The sequence below is a fragment of the Notamacropus eugenii genome, chromosome 5 (genome assembly GCF_028372415.1).
Source record: "Notamacropus eugenii isolate mMacEug1 chromosome 5, mMacEug1.pri_v2, whole genome shotgun sequence".
NCBI lineage: Eukaryota > Metazoa > Chordata > Mammalia > Diprotodontia > Macropodidae > Notamacropus > Notamacropus eugenii.
In genome coordinates this window covers 359,751,047-359,770,756 of record NC_092876.1, presented here as the reverse complement: position 1 = coordinate 359,770,756, position 19,710 = coordinate 359,751,047, and the positions used below count along the sequence as shown (strand labels likewise).

General features: G+C 36.8%; 1 protein-coding gene across 1 annotated transcript in view; it reads right to left on the bottom strand.

Annotated features, from left to right (window-relative positions):
* The window catches only part of GUCA1C (guanylate cyclase activator 1C), a 51,578-nt gene that overhangs the window by 11,913 nt on the left and 19,955 nt on the right, over window positions 1-19,710 (bottom strand). The window contains exons 2-3 of the mRNA XM_072615753.1: window positions 10,144-10,293; window positions 4,799-4,886 (exon numbers count right to left, since the gene is read on the bottom strand). Coding sequence (XP_072471854.1) covers window positions 4,799-4,886; window positions 10,144-10,293 — 238 coding nt within the window. The remainder of the gene's footprint in view (window positions 1-4,798; window positions 4,887-10,143; window positions 10,294-19,710) is intronic.

Sequence of the window (19,710 nt, the reverse complement as noted above, 5' to 3'; positions counted from 1 at the left end):
ATTCTTCTTAATTTCTTTCCTGGGTACTCACACCAATGCTACTTTTTATTGTTATTTTCACCTTCTTTTCCTTAGTCTATAACTTTTTCCTAATGAATCTTCTTCAACTGATTCTCTGTCTACCAAGATAGCTTGAAGAAGGAAAAGTCCATAATTGTCATCTATTTTCCTGTTCAGCTAGGGCTCTACCTTTGATGTCTTTAGTTACAAAAACAACTCCTTATTGAATGGTTGCATCTGTTCTTGTCTCTGAACTCTAACTGTATTTTTGTAGACTCTCATAATTCATATCTCTGACCTCAGTGTTCAGTGATCCGATCTGGTGGCAATGATCCCCAACAAAACTTTTGTTATTTCTGTCAGCCTCATATCAATCTGTCTTGGGGCAACCATCTGGAGTTCTCCACAGTCACAAGCATTACAGCTCCTTTGTAAATATTATCTTTCTAAGACATATAGTATTATTGGCTTTTAAAAAAATTAATAAATATTTATTGAAATAAAATATATCCAAGAGGTTGGCAGGTACTTATTTGAAAATAAAACAGGATATGAGAAGACATCTTCCTTTATTTTTTGCAGAGGTCAAGTTTCCTGTGGAATATTGCATACATAACATTAGGTTGGTTTTTCTTTTTTGATATACTGATCATCTTTGATAGATCTTCTCATTTTAAAAATCCTCTGTTATAAGGAATGGTTCTCTGAGAGGAGAGAAGGGAAAGGAAAGCACAAAATGGGAAATGATGCTATAAAAATGAAAGATATTAATAAAATCTTTTAAAAATCTATTTTAAATGTGAAGTTGTAAACTGTAAATTTGAAGGTGCCTTTGAATTTCCTAGCTAGCAGAATAAACCTAAATTAAATGGTAAACCAAAATTTCCCTCTCAAATCTATAGTATCTATAGCTTGAAAAGTCAGAAATCAGAGATAAGTGTATTAAGGTTTCAGCATTTACCATTGAATCCCCCAAAGGCATTAAACAATCTCACTCCTTTCTGTCATCTTCCACATTTGCCAATGAAGATTTCTTGATTACTTTCTTTCAGCCCACCAACCATGAAATCCCCGTATACTGCTGTAATGCAGTGACCTTTTCTATAATGCTTCTTTCAATTCTTCATAAACTATTTCCTTTGACTATTGCATCAGATGACTCATTTGCATTATGTTTAGCATGCATTCTCCAGGGCTAAATAGACTGAGTCTGAAAGGAAGCATGATGAAGTGGAAAGAATATGAGATTAAAACATTGATTTTTCCAATTACTATCTATGTGACTTTAGGCAAGTTATTTCACCCCCTTTGGGTCATAGTTCGTTCATCTGCAAAATGAGCAGATTGTATTAGATGATCTCTAAATTCCACTCTGTGTTTAAATCCTATGATCCTACACAGTTATAGCTGGCAAAAAAAAATCACTTTAAGGTTTTCAAAGAGCTCTACAAAAATCATCTCGTTTTATCCTTGCAACAACTCTGAGAGGTAAGGTTTATAATCATTATCCCTAGCTTAGAGATGAGGAAACTGAGGCAGAGATGAAGCAACATACCCAGAGTCACATGACTGGTAAGTATTTGAGGCTGGATTTGAACTCAAAGTGTTCCTGATTCCAAGTTCAGCTCTCTAAAATGATGTCATAATTCTTGATTGACATTCAGATCCTCTTCCCCTCCCCCCGGGAGAAAATCCAACACTGTCAGTTCTACTCTAGGTCTGTTGTTCTTGGCTTTACTCGGGAATCATTGATCACTTTAATTTCAAAGTGCAACCAGTTCATCTGATTTCATTCCATATAGGTCAATGGAATTTGCTTTGTTTCTTCATGGTAAATATTTACATCAGACATGAACATTTATGAATTATGACTTACTTCATTTAATGATTGCTTTGGCCTTTATCTGAATGGAATCAAGTGATCTTATAGATGATAAATGGTAGGTCATACCATTTTCATGCTTGTCATGCTCTTTCTCTGTGTGGTTTTTGGGGACAAGAATTTCAAAGGCAAGCATTAGGGGTCTAAGGACATATTAACCTAATGGAAGACAATTTCACTAGCAGAATTAACTGAAAATAAAGATTCCATTTTGAAAACTGCAAAGGTACAGATAGACTTTGTCTTTTGGTTATCCATGGACAAAGACTGGAGTAGGAAATAACAGACAATACTAGTCAAACATGTATATAGGTTGACAAAGTCTACAGATCCTCACAACAATCCTTTGGTGCAGAAACTGTTGTTATATAGCTCATGAGAGAGAAAAGATCAGAATTTCCTTGCTCCAAAAATATTTTTAAAAGATATTTCTAGATATGTGTGTTTATGAGTAACTAAGTTCTATTAGAGAAGCCAGTCAATTGCTGAATAAACAAAATCTTAAGACTCTGAAAGTCTGGATTGTAAACTCCAAAGATTATTAATTATTTGAATACAATGACCTCAACTATATAAATCCTATTACCCATTATCTTGCCAGGAATTCTGAGGGTGTTAATAAAGATGCAACTAAGGAGGGAAGCCAATACTTTTCCAAGGGTGATGAGAATTACAGGGGGTGCTGTCAGAACCTCCAGCCCTTCAGTTCTGAGCACAGGAACATGAGAGCTTAGCACCTACTTAATGAACATAAAGAGTTAGAATGGAAATCTGCTCTTCTCATTACCTCACCCCTCCATAAGCCTTTTATTGGTAATTGCTTGGCATCTTTTTTCTCCTGCCTCAACCTCCCACAACAGTGACCTTGTAGTGTCATAGAGTCTCTCAAAGGACGGGTGGTGGAAGGAAGATAAAATAGATTTTTTATTAATTAAAAATAAAATTTAATTTTAAAAACAAATAGCATACCCATTGTACTAAAATTCAAACTTATTCTAAGACGCATTACCCTTGTGAAGAATGGGAAAATATAGGGCTTCCATCCCACTCCTCCTACCACACACGTAACCTATATTCCAGTTAAATTGGACCCTTTCTCCTGAACACACCCTTTCCCTTGTAACATCTATCTTCATACCAGAGGTTCTCAAACTTTCTGGCCTCAGGAATTCCTAACACTGTTCCAAATTATTGAGTGCCTCAAAGAGCTTTTGTTTATATGAGTTACATTTGTAACATTATCAAAACTGATAAATTTTAAAATATTTATTTTTTATTGTATTAAAATAACAAACCCATTATATGTTATTAATAATTTTAAATGAAAAATAACTATAATTTCAAAAATAGTGAGAAGAGTAGGATTTTTTTTTTACATATTTTGACAAAGCTCATTGTCAGTTTCATAAAAATAGTTGGATTCTCACATCTGTTTATGCATTTAGTCTGTGCGATATATTGGTTTGATTCAAGTGTGTGAAGAAAATCTTGCCTCACACAAATGTGCAGCTGGAAAAATGATGACTATTTTAATAGGCAAATAATGTTTTCATATTATCATGAGAATAGATTTGACTTGTTGATCTCCTGAAAGGATCTTGGGGTTCATACACTGTGAAGTGCTGTATTATAGTGTTCTCTGTGCCTGGCATATCATCCCTCTCTACCTGCTGCTGTGGAATCCTATTTAGTCCTTACAGGTCCACACAAATACCTCTTCCTCCTCTCGATTCCCCCCTGGTTTATTAGGACTTTTTTCTCTGCTTGCCCCCCACCTTGGGTATCTTTTTAATTCACTAATCAGATATTTTGTATTATAACCCTTTGGGTGGGTAACTGAGAATATATAGGCAAATATTGTCTAATTTATCTAAACTTTGTATTTCTTTTAGCACATTAGCTTAGGACTTTTCATATAACAGGAACCTGATAAAAGATCAACTAATATAAAATCTGATTTAAAAATATCTGGGGGGTCTTAGTGGACTGCAAACCAATGTGAGTCAACTGTATGAAATGGCAGTCATTTAAAAAAAAAAGAATGTGGGCTGGCTTGAGAGGCATGACTTTTAGACATAAGGAAGTGATACTTCCTCCAGTGATAGATCGCACTGGAATATTATATTTAGTTCTTGAGTTCAATGTCATATGAGGATCTGTGAAGGAACTAGTAATATTTAGCCTGAACAGAGTAGACTTAAGGAGATGTGATGTTGTGGTTTTTGTTGAGGTGTTTCAGGGGTATCTGACTCTTTGGGATCCCATTTGGAGTTGCTTGGCAAAGATACTGGAGTGGTTTGCCATTTCCTTCTCTAGTTCATTTTACAGATGAAGAAAGTGAGGCAAACAAGATTAAGCAACTTGCCCAGGGTCACACAGCTAGGGAGTGTCGAAGGCCAGATTTGAAATCAGATCTATCCTGATTCCCGACCCAACACTCTATCCACTGTACCACCTTGCTGGCCCTAGGAAGTGTGATAGCTGTCTTCAAAATTTTTAAGGACTATTACGTGGAATACGGATTAGATTTGTTTGACCCTAGAAGTTAGAGCCAGGAGCAATGTAAAAAGCTTCAAAAAGACAAACTAAGGCTTGAGGTTAGGAAAAATTTCTCAAAAATTAGAGCTGACACAAAGTAGAATAAAGGTTCTTCTCATTGGAAGTTTTTAAACAGAGGTTAACTATCAGATACGTTACAGAGAGGATTCTTTCACCTATGGGATGGACTAAACGATTGCTTTCTGACTCTCCAACTCTTAAATTCTGTGGTTCTGTGATCAATACTGAATTGCATATAATACATCTGCCCTTTTCAGCACCATCCAATTGAAAAAATACATATATCATTTCCTATCCCCAAAACCCCTCATTTATGGACCCTTAGAAAAATGATCCCAGGGCTAGCAACTGACTTACCATCAGAGTTTACATCAATCTTTTCAAATACCAAATTGGTAAATTCCTGAGCATTCAAGGTGTTTTGGCCATTGATGGCTTGTATTGCCTGTAAATAGAAATAAATATGATCAATTCAAATATACACTCAGAGAGTGAAAGTTATAAATGAAATTAAGATTAAAGTTAGGGTTAGGATTGGAAATGGAATTGTGTTGTTCAGTTGTTTTTCAGTCGTGTCTGACCTTTCATGAGCCCATTTGGGGTTTTCCTGGAAAAGATACTGGAATGGTTTGCCCTTTCCTTCTCTTGCTCATTTTACAGATGAGGAAACTGAGACAAAGAGGGTTAAGTGATTTGTCCAGGGTGATACAGCTAGTGAGTGTCTGAGACCAGATTTGAACTCAGAAAAATGAGTCTTCTGGACTCTAGGCTTGGCACTCTATCCACTGCGTCACCTGGCTGTCTCTTGAAATGGAATTAGGGATTGTCTCCAATGTAGCTCAAGTGGCATGAAGAGATATATCTAGAATCTAACTCATTCCTCTCCAAGAGAGACTGTGATTCTTGCTTTGAGAGGTACATGAGAAGGAACATGGCTGGACACTCTTCTCTTCATCTTCTAAGAGGGATTCTGGACTAGAATGAGATTTCTCTGTCCCCCCTAAATATTGTTGATCTAGCCATACAATAGATTCAAAACTAAAGTTGCTTCCCTGGTCACTAGACTGTAGGGGGAAAGAATAGCTCTCAGTTTGTGGCAGCTGGTTTTATCCCATACCACTATACATCAATTTGTAGAAAATAATATCATATATGGTAAAAGATTCTTAGAGAGGAAATCCATTTATAAAATGGAGAAATTCTTAAGATTACACTATTCCAAAAAATATACACATGTGAATGAGCTCTATATCTGGGAGCAAAATAAGAACATAAAGCAAGAGAAAGAGACTCCAATATTGGTCAAAGGAAAATTCTCTTTCAAAAGTCCCTAGGGAGGCAAGCAGGAATTCAGAAACCTATTGAACAGCTGGCTTCCCGTATATATCAATAGCTTCCAAAGTCTTCCTGTTTCTGGCCAATTAACACAAAGAGGGAAGAGCTGTTATATATACATTTGTTAGATATTCTAATATGTCACCTTTGATATTAAGGAATCTGAATCATTGCTGACTTTACTCTCAGTAAAATATTGCTTTCGTCCCATCTTTAGCATCCCCTTCAACTTTGTTTACACTGATTAATACTCAATTATATGTGATTGATCTGTCAAGGATCTTCCTATTGGAATTCTCCCTGTTTCCCCTACTATTCTTAAAGATGGTGGAGTTTAATTAATTAATAAATATTTGTATCAAAGTCATCACTAAAAAACATTTCACTTGTTGCAAAAAAACATAAAGTCGGGGTGGGTCAACACTGGTACAGAGGGCAGTCCAATTGTGAGTTCAGTGATGCCCAGAGATCAGCCTTTGTGGGAGTTGGAATTTCTCTCCTGTCTCCTGAAAGCGGACCAAGCAAGGTAATAAGGTCACCTTGAAGTTTAAAGCTTGATGATAGGGATACTTAGACTGCTGTGGGAAGGAAATGTCTTATAACACCCCAGCCTAGTGTCAGTCCCACCTTCATCAGGCTATTAGGAAAAATACTAAGTGCAGCTTGTAGATCTAGACTTGGAATTGATCTCAGAGATCCACTGAATCCAACTTCCCCATTTCATAGGAGAATAAAATGCTACCCAGAGAGATTAAATGACTCATCTGAAATCATACAGGTAGTAATTTGTGAAGCTGAAACTCCAAGCCAAGCCCATCAACTCCAAATTCAGATTTTTCCATTGAACCATGCTACCTTTCAAGAAAAGATACAATTCCTTCCTTTTCTAGAATTTACCATTTAATTGACACTAACACAGATAACAGTAATGCATATCACATGAAAAATGCATTAGAGAGTTTAAAAAATAATAACTGGATAAGTCATTGCCACCTTGAGGTAACCAGGAAAACTTCATGGGAGAGACAGTGTTTGAAACTGACTTTAAAGAGTGAATAATAACAACAATAAAATATTGTACCTATACTTTATAAAGCATTTTATGTAGATTTCCTCATTCAAACTTCATAACAACTTTGAGAAGTAAGACACTACTCTGTGAAGTAAGAATTCAATTGGAAGAATCTACATATGTAGGTCTCTTGGATGGAGCACACTCAACACACCCAGTTATTGGTCTATGATTACTTGAAAGGAGTAGGTGATTTCAAAAAAATAGTTAAGAATATCATATAGTATTAGCTGGAAGGAAGTAAGTCACTTCTAGCTCTAACATTCTGGTCCAATCAATTCATTTTGCATATGAAGAAACTGACACCTGAAGAAATTAACTGAATTGTTCAAATTCACATAGTCACTAGAAGAGCTTAGACTTATATTCAAGTATTTTTTGTGTTTCTCAACTCCTCCTTAACATTATCTTTTTACTTATAACTATGACTTCTGATTTTGGTCGTTGGCTGTTCCCCTGATATTAAGTACTTACTATTAACTTCATTTTTTCTGGACCTTGTTCCCTTGGCTCAGACCAAGAATTACCTCTTCTGAAAATTTTACTGTGATGCTGAAGAATGAGAAATGCTGAAAAGCATTGATGGAGGTATAGGTATAACCTGAATTTAGATCCTGTTCAGTGTTGTTTCATTGGAGCATTACAGTCAAGGTCCCCAAAACATAGAAAAACCATGTTAAAATGACAAATGATAAGAGGGACTCAAATTGCCTCTGTGTTCTGGTTGACAAAGAGTGGAGTATAGCCTGCCTAGGAGCCTAAATATCCACTAACCAAAAAAAAAAAATAGTTGCTAGGCATCCTAGAGTTCTGGTAATAAATCAACATGACTCAAAACCTCCATCTGCCTCTTGTCACTGAGTTTGGTAGTAGGGAGTATAGGAGGGAAAAGAGATGAGAAGGAGATTTTGTGAGATATGGGAACAAGACCTTGTTTCCTCCATCTGTTGTCCAGATATTGCAAGATGTGTGTGACATGTTCTACTTTCCCAATGCCATGTCTACTAGATAATAGGTCTTTAGGACAGGGAAGGAAAAATCAATGGGCAAGAGGAAAATTGGAATTATGATTATCCATATTCTATAGGGAAACACTGTGGTATGGCAGAAAGAGTGTTTCTCAAACTCAGAGGATCTGGGTTCAGATTTCACCCCTGTCACATAACCTCATTAAATGACACATGGGCAAGTAATTTACACTCCCTGGACCTTTGTTTCTTCATTTATCAAATGAAGCAGTTGCACTAATGACATTTGAACTTCTTTCCAGATGTAGGATCCTATGATCTTATGCTTATGTCTTTGTAAAAATATGATAATTTTAATTAGGGTTGCCAGCAATATATTTCATATTTATATGGCACTTATTGAACATATAGGAATCCTTTGAAATGTTGCTGGCAGAATATTTCAAATAGAAAGTACACTTCAAAAATAAAAACATGCTTCTTAGAGTCAGGTTAGGGTTAGAGTTGGAGGATTGGAGGCAGATAGAATTGGATACACACATTTAGGGTTAAGGTTAGGGTCAGAAGATTAGAATCAGAGTCAGAGATATTTAAGGTCAGAGTTAGAGTTGAAGTTGACAAACATTTCAAACCAATACACCTGATGATAAAATTCTAGAGTGCCTTTAGCTAGAGATATTTCCAGGTATCAACTTTGGTTTGGGAAAGATATACACACATACATACATGCACACAAATACATATAATACATATATGTCTATATGCACACACATATATATACATATACATGTACATACACATATGTATATATATATTTATATATCAGTGACTTTAAAATATATTTAAATGATGGTAGCAGTGAGTATCCGATAGAGAGAACTGGCCTGGGAACCAGGAAAATATGGGCTTAAAATTTCTGACTCAAGTCTACCACATATTTGCTGGGTCAAGACAATAGCCTCTCAATACCCTAAGACTATAAATTGCAGAACAGTTGTCTATCTGTGTTGGTAGAGCGGCTTTCCTTTCTGGGAGTTCCCTACCTGAGTGGTGTAAAAATCCAATAGAAATGGAGATGGGGGTGGTAGTGGCAGTAAATCATACATAAAGATCTATGCAGTCAACCTATTAACTTAGAAAATGACATAATAGTATTGTCTATGTAATATTGCAATTTTACTTAGTTAAATATTTCCCACTTTAAGCCATTTAATCTGGTTTGGACTTAACTTGAAAGTGTTTGCTTGACACCTCTGCCCTACACTAATAAGATCCTACATCCATAACCTCTTAAGAGAAGAAATTTTTAGCTTTTGTCACTGTAACCCAAGTATCTTAGGCTGTTCTTTGAAGGAATTTGAAAATAAGAAGGGAAAAGTGTCTGTCAATTAGGGAGTGGCTGAACAAATTATGGTATATGGATGTAAAGAAATACTATTGGGTTATAAGAAATGATGCAAGGTACAGTTTCAGAGAAACCTGGTAAGACTCATGTTGCAGAGTGAGTAGAATCAGGAGAAAAATGTGTATAATAAGAGCAACATTGTAAGGACAAACAACTCTGAAAGACTTAAGAACTGATCGATGCAATAATCAAATATGATTCCAGAGGAATAATGATGGAGAATTTCACCTCCCTCCTGACCGAGAGCTGATGGACTCAGGGCACAGAATGAGACATGTTTTGCTTGACTCTCCATATTTGTTACAGGGGGTTTGTTTTCTCTATCTTTAATTTTTCTCCTACCGGGGAAGGAGAAAAAATAGATTTTTATTAATTGGAAGAGTAAAATTTAATTAAGATTTAATTAAAATGTACTTTGCAAATATAAGACATTTCATAAATGTTTGCTTAATTGAATTATAAAAACTGTCTTTAATGCAGCAGTCCTGAGGAGAGCTATTTCAAGCACTGAGGCATGTTCAAGAGGAAGGTATTTTGGAGCAGGGAAATCTTTTCTGGGTATTCTTCTAATTCATCTATAAAGGCAACTGCCCACTCTGTCTTCATTTATGTCAGTCCAAGGGACTCCCTCCAATGTTAATTCCAGCCAGCTCATTTATTTGATGTTGATGAAAATTCTATGCTCTATTAGTGAAGGTTAGAATGGACTCCAGTGTTAAAATGCAGATTTGCAATTGCAAATGCCTGGTACCCTCTGGTGGCCATGGCAAGCACTTTCTCCCTCAACCCACAATATTCATTCATGCAAGACCAAACTGCCTGGGAGAACTCTCTGAAAAGTCATTGATTTCACTGAGTAGGAAAATCAGACTTGCTATATAATGTCCCATACCACCAGAATACAGAGCATTTACAGCCTTACCATGAAGATGTTCAGTAGTTCCTTTCTGTCAATAGATCCATTTCCATCGGCATCATAGAGCTTAAAATACCACTTCAATTTCTGGTCCATTTTCCTTTGTATAACCAAATTTACGGCAGCAATAAACTCTAAAAAGTCAATAAATCCATCCTAAAGAAAGGGAGGGGTGAAAAAGGAAATGGATATTTAACCAGAGCAGTCAGTTTTTATTTGGATAATAATCTTTCATAAGCAGGACCTTTAACACAACACTATACAATCCCGTAAAGAACCCAGCATGCCAGTTTTCCTTAGGATTTAACTCTTTAAATGAGAGGTACCCTATGTTCCTTTGAAAGAAGCATGGAAAGAAAAAACCTTATTGCCGCTATGATAAAAATATAAAATTCCTCTGGCATTTAAAGCCCTTCACAGTCTCATTCCAATTTATCTTTCCACACGGATTTCCACATTACTTTGCCCCATACACTCTATACTGTAGGTAGTCAACTTCTTCCATTTACTGGGCCATAACATTTCATCTCCAAAACATGCCTTTGTACGTTGTGTCTCTCTCTTCCTTAAATCTTCTTTCCTCCCTTCTGCCTCTCAGAACTCTCAGATCACTTTGATGTTCCAATCAAGAGCCACCTACTGTAGAAATTAAACTGAGTTAAACTAAAACTCACGCTGCTGATCCAGCAGTGGATAGAGACCCAGCCCTGCAGTGAGGAAGACCTGAGTTCAAATCCAACCTCAGACATTTATTAGATGTGTGACCCTAAGCAAGTCACTTAACTTTTGATGACCTCAGTTTCTTTAACTGCAAAATAAGAACGATAGTAGCACCTCCCTTGCAAGCTTGTTCAGAGGATCAAATAAGATATTTGTAAAAGAAAAAAAAAAGACTGATTGGAGTGCTTGGCACATAGTAGGTACTTAAGAAATGTTCTGTCACTGCCTTTTCTCCAACCCTCCTGCCCCACTTGCTTTAGGTCAAGTTAAATGTCTGGGTGGAATTTGAACCCAAGTCCAGCACTTCCAAGTCCAGTGTCATCTCTATTACAATACACTCCCTCTCAGAAGTTATGTTTTTTTTAACCACCTTGTTTGAGTTTTAGTTATTTTTTAGGGGTCTGAGCATTGAAAAGCAGATTAAGATCTGTCCCTTCTTATTCCTTGATAAAAAATCTGCTAGATGCAGTTATTTTGCTTAATATTCTTTAGAAGTAGAGGTGAGTTGAATTATTTTTTAAAGACCTAAGGCATAGTTTATACATGAATACACTGCAGATTTGCTAAAACTAATTCTTTTTTATCATATTTCTCTAAGTAGGCTTCCTGACCCATGGTCCCTAACCCTATAAATATTTTGGCCCAGTACTCATTGATATCTAAGTATACATTTTTAAGGCAGGTGTGTTAGCTGGATCACTTTTACAAATAATGAAACTGGATCGATTAAGAATACTGGAGGGTGAGGAGCAGTGTGGAGGAAGGGTATGGTATGTGACTCTGAAATGTGCAGCATCACCTCTGAATTCCATATAGCAAGATGCCTGTTAAAGCATTTTCTTGGGAGCATAAAGGCTGCCCAGTCCTACCTTGTGAAATCCAATTGTGGATTCTTCCACTTTGGGAATAAAGTGCTCTGCACTGCAAAGCCACATTCCAGGGCTTCCCAGAAAATGCAATGATGTGTGTGTCTGGCTCAGACACCTGTAAATAGGAACCTGTGAAATTCACCACCAGTTGTGATGACAATGTTAGACAATCGCAGCATCTCGGACTTCTGAGGCTGACTGAGATGCTGTTTCTCCATAGTCTCATCTCTGAAATGCAATACACATTCAGTGTTGGGTTTTTATGTGCCTTGATTTATCAGCCCTAGCTCATCCTCTCAATAAATTAAAAATTACTGCTGGAGACCTTTATTGATAATAAGCCTTACTTCTGGCTTATACCTCTGACGCATAGATCACAGACTGTTTTTATAAAGTCATGGAAGAATGTTTTCTAGAACAAGGTTGACCTCCGATAAGATTAGGAGATGGGCAATGTTTTTCTTGGAGGTGACTTTTCCCACTTTGGCATTCTGTCCTCACACTAGGGCCCTCCCTGGATTTCTCCTGGCTCTTTCTCCTTAATCTTTGTCCCTCACTACCAAGTAGGGCTACCCTGGGGCTGTTTGAACCCTAAAGGCAAAACACAGGATGACTTCTTCATATCTAATATTTGTATACCTTGAAATGATGCTAAAATTAATATCCGAGGCAGCATTGAAGAAAAAAGAACTTAAAAAGTGACACCTATGTATATGTGACTGAAGGAAAAAGAAATTAAAAAGTGACACCTGACTCTGGATGTGTGTCTGGGAATCAAGACGATTGCATGCATATGGACTTTGATGCCTTTTTTTTTCTTTCATTACCAGCTACTCCTTTCTCCCTTCCTCACTCCAGTTACTACTTACCCCCTAATAGGGGGATGATAATAATAGTCAACAAGTATGTAGTCCTTTAAAATATAAAAAAAAACACTTTGCATACATATCTAATTTGATTCCTATTTATCCTGTACATCACTGGATTTGTATATATTATTGTCTGTAGTTGCACTGATTAGATTGGTGGGTTTTTTTAATTTATTTGTTTTTAACATTCTTTTAAAAAATGTGTTATAAAAACTCTGCCTTCCTTTCACTCCACCCTCACTGAGAAGGCAAGCTATATGATATCAATTATATATGCGAAACCATGCAAAACATATTTTCATGATAGCCACATTGAAAAATAAAAGCAAGAAAAATAAAGTGAGAAAATCACACTTATTTTGCACTCAGAGTTCATCAGTGTTCTCTCTGGAGGCGGATAACATTTTTTTCATCATGAGTCCTTTGGAATTATCTTGGATCATTGTATTGATCAGAATAGCCAAGTTTTTCATAGCTCATGATCATTACAATTTTTCTTTTACTGTGCAAAACACAGTTCTTCTCACTTCACTTTGCATCATATCATATACATTTTCCCATGTTTTTTCTGAAGCCGTGCCCCCATCATTTCTTATAGCACAACAGTATTCCCACCATAATCTTGTGCCACAGTTTGTTCAGTCATTCCCCAGTTAAGCATCCCCTCAATTTCTAATTCTTTGCCATAGCAAAAAGGGCTGCTATGAATATTTTTGTATATATAAGTCCTTTTCCTTTGATCTCTTTGAGGTACAGACCTACCAGTAGTATTCCTGCATCAAAGGGTATGAACAGTTTTATATTCCTTTCAGCATAGTTTGAGGTTGTTCTCCAGAATGGTTGAACCAGTTCACAACTCTACCAGCAGCTCATTTACTGTGCTTATTTTACCTCATCTCCTCCGGCATTTATCTTTTCTGATAGGTGTGAGCTGCTTTAATTTGCATTTCCCTAATCAACAGAGATGTAAAGCATTTTTTATATGACTATAGATCGCTTTGATTTCTTCTTCTGAAAACTGTCTGCTCACTTCTTGTGACCATTTGTCAATTGGGGAATAACTCTTATTTTTATAAATTTGACTCAGTTTCCTATTACTTGAGAAATGAGGCCTTTTTTACTTAAAAAATGTAAATTTTTTTTTTGATACGGCTTCATTGTCTATGGCACTTTCTAGTAGAATTCAGTTTCTCTTCTTATATGTTAGTCTATTTTTTTTTATTTTTCCTTTCTCTGAAATCATGATTGCTACTTTTGCTTTTTTTACTTCAGCTGAAGGGATAATACATTCTGCTCCAGCCCCTTATTTTGACTCTGTACACGTGTCTTTCTATTTCAGGTATGTCTCTTGTACCCAAACCTTGTTGGATTCTGGTTTCTAATCCATTCTGCTATCTGCTTCCAATTTATGGATGGGTCTATTGCATTTACAGTCACAGTTATGATTTTATTTCCCTTCAGCCTATTTTCTTCTGTTTATCCTTCTCTCTTTATCCTTTTTTTTGCCTCCCTTAATTCACCCTCCTTTTTATCACTTCCCCATCTCTCTTTTTTCTTATCTTCTTCTCTCCATTTCCCTTTTGGGCAAGAGAGATTCCTATAGCTGAATGTGTGCTATAGATAACCTTTATCGATTGATTGATTCTTTCTTCTAACAACCCTCAGAGGCAGTTGCTATAAGTACTATCTTCCCCCTTTTTACAGACGTGGCAAGGGAGGATCAGAGGGATTAAGTGACATGCCTATGACTATAAAACTGCTAAGTCTCAGAGGCAGGAGTTGAATCTATGTCTCTCAAAATGTAAGCTTAGCCAAATATCCACTTGCCAGGCTATTTTCTTGGCAATCTTCCAAGAGATGCTTCACAAAGCTCAAGACCTGGTGAGGATGATTTTGCTCAAGGGAGGGCATTGCCTCTACATACAGCAGTCCTAGACTGTATTTCACATCCCATTCAGCCCTCCACTAGGACACCAGAACCCATCTAGGCCCCTTGCCATCTATGCTGCTTCTACCTATATCTTCATGCCTAGAAAAGCAGTCTCCCTACCTGACCTCTGAAGATCAAGTTAGCATAAACTCAGTTTTGGAACTTATTCTAGAGTTGAGCTATCCTGTTCAGTGGGTGAGTAGGGGTAGACTCACCTAAACCATTATATCTAGACTACTCAGGAATATGTTTCCTATTTAGTACATGCACAAGGAAATCAGGGAAGACCTACCATGATCTCTGTTCACCTCTTGTTTTGGGAACAATAATGAAACCAATTAGAATGAGCATGACAATTTGGCTCTCTGCTCACTCACAATTCCTGTAACTCCTTAACCCAAAAACCAATTCCCCTGGCCACAATTTCTCTAGATGTGACATCTTCCCTCGCTAAAATGCAAGCTTCTTGAAGTCAAGGACTGTTGCTTTTATATTTGTATCCCCCTTACCCCCAGTGTTTAGTACAGTGTATACACAGAGAAAGTACTTAACAAATGGTTTTCCCATTCACCACCTAGTCTAGAATCCCCATCACAAGCCTTTCAGCAATTCCTGAACACATTTGACTCACCCTTCCCAGAAACAGAAGGCTACATTGTGACTCCCAAGGAATGACCCATGCACAGCCCCTTTCTTAAGCATTTCCAGGACCATTTCTCATGGCTGCTAACTGGAAAATCATCCGCAAAAGTCTGATATGTACAAGATACTTGTGTTAGTTTGCATATGTAACTCAGGTGCATGATTCCTGGGGAGCTTTAGCAAACCTATTATGGACTGTTCTTTCCAGGTTTCCATAACAACCTTTCATTCAACAATGGTTTGTTTCACTTTATGAGTTTCATTTCAATCATCACATTTAAAATGTCATCAGAATGATGAATTGCAGTAGGCAACACAAGGCAGCATTTCAGTAAGAACGCTTGACATTTTATGATGAGGCACTGTGGGTAACCACAGTTTTGTACTTACATTTCATTCCAACCTACCAGACCTGTGCAAACATAACCTGGAGAGGAGCATGGCCATTCCTGTTTTGTTGTTCTAAAACAGGCAGCCCCACTAGTCTATACAGGGACCTCTGGGGCAGCCAAGGCCAACTGTGGACAAAGCCATGTGTACGTAGTTCAACAATCCACAGCCTCCCTAGAAAACAAAGGCTCACTGGGAGATATATCCTGTTTTCACTGGGGTTACCATTATCCTGTTATGTAATCAGACAAACTAGTACTAGGCTATAGGGCTAGATCTTACTGATTTCCATTGCCTATTATCTTTTTCTTTTATTAAGTTTTCATAGGAGTTTGCATCACGTGGGATATACAGATGACTTGGCTTATGACAGATCATTATTTGTCTACTGAAATTAAGGACAAGAGAGGGGACAGAATAGAATCACAGAATTTTGAATCTGGAAACTATTTTAGAAATTAATTAATCCCAAGTCTTTATTTTATGGCAGAGAAAAACAAAACCTGCAGAGGCTTAGTGACTTATCCAAGACCCAACAGCTAGTTGGTGAAACAGTAAGAGTGAGAACCTGTATTTCCTAACTTCTAAGTGATTTTTTGAGGGGAGGGTAGGTTAGAAGGGAGTGGGAACCAGGACTCCTTATCTAACCCAGCAGGTTGGAAGAGCCGCAGCTACTCATGAGCCTGATACCATTGATGAGCACAGACTCTTGACCTGTTCCATTTTCTGACCTGAGTCAGTTTGTCTCTCCCTTGGTAGCCTAGTGTGGCCCTGGTTTTAGGGTCCCACCATATTGGTATCAGACTCTATACAAACACCTGATTGCCTTTTGCTCTACTGCATCTCAGAATTTCTGAGCTCAGGTGATCCACCAAACAGCCTCAGCTAGTAGGGATTTCAGATATGTGCCACTATGCTACACTAATCCAATAGTCACTCTACTTGCTATGGTGAGAGGAGAGGTTCTTGTGAAATACAAATCTAGATCAGTACAACTTTTTGGGATCCTCCAAAGGATTTCCCTTTTATGTAAAAGGATGAGAAGGAAAGCCCTATACCCCTATACCTCAAAGAGAGGTACAATGGAATATCCATTTCATCAAGAACTATACTCCTGTTGAGAGTTCAAGTTTCAAGGGTCAGATCTGATGGGGACAACACTTTGAATTTCTGTGATAGCCCCTACTGCTGGTCACTGTGAAGAAAAATGGTTGACACCTTCTACCAGAATAATCTCTAAATAGATTATATGACCTGGATATAGTATCATGGACATATTAAAGAAGTACTGAAGGAGATATCTTTCACAACTATGTGTAGAGAATGAGTTCCTGATCAAATGAGAGACAGAGAAGATCACACAAGGGATAAAATGGAAAATTTTGATTGTATGAAAGTGAAAAGATTTGAACAAATGCAATTAGGTTAGAATTAGAAGAGACACAATTAACTGTGGAAAATCTTCATAGAAAATTTATTTCTCTGACAAAAGTCTAATGCTATACATATGTGTGTATGTGTATGTATATATATAGCATTAAATAATACATATAGCATTATATATACATATATGACATTGACACAAATATAGAATGAGAACCATTCCCAAATAAAAAATTGGTCGAGCATATGAAAAAGAAGTTTTTAAAAGAAAAAAGGAAAACGAATAATAGTCACATAAAATTATTTCATAGCTAGTAAGCTAAATACAAATTAAAATAACTTAAAAGTTCTACCTCATACCCATCATATTGGTAAAGATGATGAAGAAGAAAAATGGCGGTTGTTGGAGGGCCTGCCAGAAGGTAGGCACACTAATGCACTGTTGATCTAACCATTTTAGAAAGCAGTTGGAACTATATTCAAAAGTCACTAAATTGGCCATGCTATTTGACCTAGCAATACTGCTTGTAAGTACATACAAAAATAAGACCAAAGACAGAGGGAAAGTACTCATATATACCAAAATATTTATAGAAGCTGTCTTTGTTATAGCAAAGAATTGGGAATGATGTGACTGCTCATAAATTGGGAAATGATCAAATTATGGAATATGAATGTGATGAGATACTCGTGCTAATAGCTAGGAAAAATACAATGACCAATCACAACTCTAGAAAACTGATGGTGAATCATGCTTAACACTTCTTGGCAGAGGAATAGAATGATTTCTTTTATTTTTAGATATGGTCAATGTGTGCATTTTTTGTTTAATTATATATTTATTATTAAAAAGAATCTTTTTCATAGTAGTGGGGTCATAGAAGTAGAGGTGGGAGGCAAGGGACTCAGTGATGTTGATGCAAAAAAAGAAAAATGTCAATACAACATTTAAAATGCATAAGAAAAATCAGTTGAAAATTCAGAAAAGGATATAAACAGGGCAGTAGTCTAACATGTTAGATCTGAAAAAAAAGATATTTAAAAAATTCAAGCTGTACAAAGTTGAGATTCATGGTTCCATAAGAAGTCTTATTTTCTTGTTCTATCTTCTATACTGATATTTAGTTAATGTTTCTTGATGTTTTCACATTCATAATAACATAAAGGAAAAAAAGAGAGTTGAGAGGACTGATCAGAAGCCAAGCCACATGGCAGAAATATTGAGAGGTCCTAATTCATGAATTTGACCATATCCAGAGCTGGAGCAAAAGAATGAATTAACAGTGGGGACATTTCTCAGTTATGAAGCAGCAGAAGAGGTACGATGGCCATCTCTGTAGCCAAGCATAAATGATGCCCTAAAGCTATGAGAAATGAGCCTCATAACTTCCAGGAGGTTATGCTGTTTTTACCGGTTTGCAGGTGGGAAGAAACAGAGGAAGCTTCTTCTCTGAACTATGATGGGATAGATAAAAATGGGAATTTACTGATTTGTAGGATAATTATGGAGAATACTTTTAATCTTTTCTTTCATTTTCTAATATGTTCCAATTACATGAATTTGCTGAGTCTATTCTGCTTCTCATCTAGGTTTCTTCATGACTTCAATAAGAATTGTTCTTATGTCAAGCTAAGCTTATTTTCTTTTTTTAAATAGAATTATAAAAGTGGTAGATTAGGGCATGCTATAACCATATTTTAGAATCAGGAAAATCATTTTTTAAGGGTACTTATGTTATTTTTTGTGGGAAAGGTGGAGAATTGAGTGCTAGCTGATAGCACAATACAGTAAACTTCAGACCTGGTTGAATGGCCAAACCCAAAGAGTAGTGATTAATGATTTAATGTTAACTTGCATAAAAGTCTCTGACGGAGGCCTCCAGGGATCTGTGCTTGACCCTGCGGCACTTAGCATTTTTTTTTATTTTCACCTTAGTCATGTTGCAAAGAATTAGAACCAATGGAATGAACTATGAGAAAGAAGAAACAAAACAAAAGAGAGAGAGAGCAAACAGTAGGCTTGGATTTGCATTCAGACTCTGTAGTTGTTTCTCTGGATGCGGAAGTGCTTAACATTTTTAAATAGTGACATGTATACAGGCATATAAGTTTGTCAAGTGTGCAAGTGACACAGACTTGGGAGGAAGAACTGTGCAACAGAATCAGGATCCAAAAAGACCTTGTCATGGTATAATATTGGGCTGAAATGTAATAAAATGGAACTTAATAATGTAAATGTTTTGCTCATAGGTTTAATAATGAATTCCACAAATAGAAGATGACAGGAGGCCTTGCTAGACAGAAGTTTGTGCATTTTAGTGAACGTCAAACTCCATATGAGCAAATTATGATATGGTAAACAAGAAAGCAAATGGCATTTTAGGCTGTACTTATAGGTGCAAAATATCCAGGAACGTGAAGAGGAGAGTCCTAGTGTACTCTGCATCATTCAGACCGTATTTGGATCATTGTATTTAGTTCTTCATATCACATTTTTGAAAGACCTTTAGTAAAGTGGAAGCCATTAAGAGGAGAGCAACCAGGACTTTGAAGGGCCTTAGAATCAGGGCAGGTGAGGACTGATCCAAAGAAGCAAAGGAGTTTGACCTCCAGAAGGCAAGACTTTGTGGGGAATGATGGCTGTCTTCATGTTGTTGAAAGAGTGTCTCATCAAAAAGAGATCAGCCCTTTTCTCTTTGACCCCACAGGGCAGAGGTAGAATCAGTTATTGGAAGAAACAGAGAAGTAGGATTAGTCTCAATGTGAGGAA